The sequence below is a fragment of the Hesperophylax consimilis genome, chromosome 27 (assembly GCF_061612785.1).
Source record: "Hesperophylax consimilis isolate HC1 chromosome 27, BYU_Hcon_1.0, whole genome shotgun sequence".
In the NCBI taxonomy this organism is placed as follows: Eukaryota; Metazoa; Arthropoda; class Insecta; order Trichoptera; family Limnephilidae; genus Hesperophylax; species Hesperophylax consimilis.
This window is the reverse complement of record NC_142862.1, coordinates 11,614,438-11,618,730: the sequence shown is the minus strand read 5'-3', so window position 1 is coordinate 11,618,730 and position 4,293 is coordinate 11,614,438. Positions and strand designations below refer to the sequence as shown.

Sequence of the window (4,293 nt, the reverse complement as noted above, 5' to 3'; positions counted from 1 at the left end):
TACGAAGAGCACCTATGCTTTCCTTTTTCCAAGCATCAGGTATAAAGTTGTAAAGTTTTGGGCCTAGGAATGAAAAATGTCTTTGAGCGAGTGAAGTTTTGGTTGTGGGTGGTACGATTGGATTCCTCCGTGAGTGTCGGGTGTCGTGAGAGTGGTCGATAGATGGGTAGAGATGACGTTTTTTATGAGTGTTCAAAATTATTTTCCTCATGTATAATTGTCTGACATCTAGAACTCGTAACTCTTCAAATAGTGAATCGCTGTGGTACCTAAAAGGTTTTTTCATGATTACCCTTAGTAAGGATTTTCGGGCCTTTGCTAATTGGTCTAAAACCATTTTTGCGCATCCACCCCAGCCTAATGATGCATAGTCTAATAGTGACCCACACATAGCGTTGTAAATGAGTCTTAAATCATTTAGACATAGGATATTTCTAATTGGCATAAAGATATGCATCAGCTTTCTAACCTTAGTAGTCACAAGGTCTTTATGTCCATCCCATCTAAGATGTTTGTCGATAACAATACCGAGATATTTTATACTGTTCACGCATTCTAATTTATAGCAATTACAGATAGTTGATTCGTTGTATTTATGTATGAAAATATTGTATAATTCTTTGGGTTGGCCCACTTCTGTCGCACTAAATCATATAAATTTTGTTTTTTCTGAATTGAGAGTCAAAAAATTATAATCTAACCAATATTTAAGCTGGTTAATACCGTCTTCCGCTTTGTTGTGTACAGCATTCCAGTTTCTTCCTTCAAATATTAAGACAGTATCGTCCGCAAATGTTATGATGTGATTGGAGAGATTACTGTTACACAAATCATTTATATAAATACTGAACAGAAGTGGTCCTAGGGTACTCCCTTTGCCGTACACCAAATTCTATAAGGGCGGGATCGCTAACCGTATCATTAATTTTTGGTATCTGTTCGCTAAGTAACTATCCATCCATTTGAATAGCTGTCCCTGAATGCCGATGGCCTGTAGTTTTTTCAGAAGTATTTTATGCGAGATGGTATCAAAAGCTTTTGCCAGATCAAGGAAGAGAGCGATGGACTTAACTCCCTGATCAATATTATTGGAAATAATATCAGTCAGCTTAGCAATAGCATCTTCTGTTCCTAAACCGGGTCGAAAGCCGAATTGGTTCTTAGATAGGATCTTATGATTTTCTAGGTAGAGGCTAAGACGATTTTTGACAATTTTCTCAATAATTTTTGAGATTGAATTTAGTAGAGATATAGGCCGATAATTTTGTATATCCGATTTGTCTCCATTTTTGTGATTCAGTATGACAATTGATTCTTTTAAGTTTGTTCGGAAATATGCCTGATTTGAAACTAAGATTACAGATAAATGCAATAGTACTAGCTATAAGTGGTTTCAACACTTTTAGCAAATTTGTTGACACTTTATCTGACCCACAAGCATTCGATGTCTTGCAATTGGGTTGTAGATCCTTTTAAATGTGAAATTGCTAACATACCAGAAGAACCTCCGGGTTTGGCAGAAACAATACTTGAACTTCGATCTAATACTGAAACACATATTCAATTTGAGAGCAAAGCCAATCTGTCGTCTTTTTGGATGTCAAAAGCAACGAAGGCTTTCAAAATTGCACATGAGGATAAGAAAAAAGCTGCCATTTGCAACAACCTATCTTTGTGAACAAGGCTTTTCCACTCTAATGAACATAAAAACGAAGAACAGAAATCGATTAAACGCCGAAGACTGTACTCAAATTGCTCTTACATCAAAAAGTCCCAATTTAAATAATTGTATCAAACATGAAGCAAATTTAAATTAATTCAATAAATAATGTTTATTTAAATATACATTGATTGTCTTCTTTTCAAAATGGGGGGAAGGGGTAATATCGACTTATGCAAAAATATTTTGGGGTAATGGTAAAAAAAGTTCCCCGACCGCTGGCCAAAGTGCTCACGGGAACTATGTGTTAAACCGTCTCCGCCCTTAAAAAAAAAAAAAAAAAGGTAGCTGCTTTACAGGTCAGATAATGATGACACAATTTTGAATGCATAAAAATTTATTATCACCAAAAAAAGAGAACTAACATACAACATTAAGATATTTACAAATATTATGAATTATTATTGTCACTACATATGGAACGTATTGCTTCGCATTATCCCTGCATACCTTCTGGAATAAACGATTATTATTATTCTAGTCTATAATCAATTAATTGATCAAAATTTTTATCATATAATCTATTATTTTCATCATACATTCAATTATTTTTACCATTCAATCTATTATTTTTATCAAATAATCTATTATTTTTATCATATAATCAATTAATTGATCAAAACATGATTGACATAGGTCAGAAAGTTGAAAATGGTAGCAATAGACTAAATCATTATTTTAAACCTCACCGATCACTTGTATGTTAAATAAAAAAGACAATTTCATAACACCATAGAACCAAAAAGGGTAAATAAATTATAAAATTAAAGGTATAAAGTAGCTGGACAAGCTTAATCCATTTTTTTAATAACACTTTGATTCCACTCAATTACTATAAAAAGACAACTAATTACGTTGGAGAGATGGTCAAAGATGTATTAAAGTTTTAAAATTTAACGGGTTTTGACAGTTTCGGCTGTGTTTTTTTTCTTATTTGACAAATTTGTACTAAGCGTGCCCAGCGATTCAAATTTAAACCAAAAAAGTTAATGAATGCAACATTTTGTCACCAAAAGCGAAGGCACCGTAACGCAATAGGTGCGCTAGACTTGTTGAAATTCACTGTTAGGCATAAGTGTATTTCTTTGCTCTGCCGATATTGTGAGAATATGATGATTCTAAAGTATACTGTCATTTCACACACTAGAAAATATTTTCAGAAAGCCCGCGGTATACAATAATTCAAATGAACAACATCCAAAAGCGAAAAATAATCTAAACAAAACAACTAATAGCTATTTTCTAAGTAAGAAGTGTTTTGCACCAGCGCCTGACCAAAATTATTATTACTGGTTTCCGATTTAAAGGTTTCATTCTTCACAAAACCGAAGTCTGTTAAGTGATCCTCCATTTTGCTGAGCTGATCGCTGATTATATGCACGTCGTCTTCCGCATGATCGTATTCGCTTTGGCTGCTGGAGGTCATCAATGTGGCTTCTGCAACAAGAGTCGACATGGTATGGTTCATTTCCTCCAGCTCTGCAATTAGGTTTTTCATATACTCCACCGATGATCCAGAAACTTCCGCATTCAGTATGGAGAACAGCGATTTAGTCTTCATGTCCAGGCTTCTTTCCAACACCTGAAGTTCTGCTTCGATGGAATCAGCGTGACTTCTTAGACGAGCGAACATTTTAATCTTAGATTGAAGTAAGTTGCGGATGAATTTTATAAAGTTCACAATCCACTGTTACATATCAGATAACACGATTCAAATTAGTGTTTTCTCCACTTAAATTAATCAATCAAAATGTGTCGGTTTCGAATGATCTCGTTTATTTTTGACATTCAAATTTCAAAACGTCAGCTGTGAAATTCAAATATTCATAGATAAATAATGTCACCTTTATAGTGACTGCCAACATAAGGAATAATAAGGATTTCTCATTTGGACGTAGTTCTGCAAACTGGATCCAACCAACAATAAGTCCGAAAATAAGTTACCTATAACTGCGAAGAGTTTTTTCTCCATTATCTTCAAATTAGATCCAGGATATATAGCATCTCAGTACAAACTAATGCTTGTGTAAAATATTACCAAGGTCTGTTAGCGGGTTTTTATAATTTACAAAAAATATTCAAGATGTATGAATCTAGTTTGCAAAAATAATTAAAAAATTCAAATGGGATCCAAGGCACATGGATTCCTGTTGCGTTATTTCAAATTGAGGCACAAATAACTTATTTGATTTTTAAAAATAGATCCAGGTCACGTGGATCTTTTTAACACTGGGATGCATTGAATGATTATTATTGTATTCATTTTTCAATGAAATTCAATCTAATAATGGATTTTTATTGTAAATATCAAATCGTCTTATTTTTTCTCTACTTATTTTAACCTAAAAGATCCACGACCTTACGGTAAAATGCAATGGATCTTTTAAAGCTTTCAATAAAAAATAAAATTAACAGCTGTAGGTGCTTTTGTTGTTATATTTTTTATGAAATGGACCTTCATAATTTTCAATGACAATTATGTAAGGTAGGCCGTCAAATGTCAGAAAGAGGATATTTCAGTTTACCAGAAAAAAAATACAAAAATATGTGCTACACTAATTCGAATAATACTA

At 33.3% G+C, this 4,293-nt stretch overlaps 1 protein-coding gene across 1 annotated transcript; it reads right to left on the bottom strand.

Annotated features, from left to right (window-relative positions):
• Positions 1–2,069: 2,069 nt before the first annotated feature.
• On the bottom strand, positions 2,070–3,515 carry LOC149410581 (uncharacterized). Its single transcript, XM_089648000.1, has one exon. It carries the CDS (start codon positions 3,351–3,353, stop codon positions 2,949–2,951), a length of 405 nt encoding a protein of 134 aa, XP_089504126.1. The 5' UTR covers positions 3,354–3,515; the 3' UTR covers positions 2,070–2,948.
• Between the last annotated feature and the right edge of the window lie 778 nt (positions 3,516–4,293).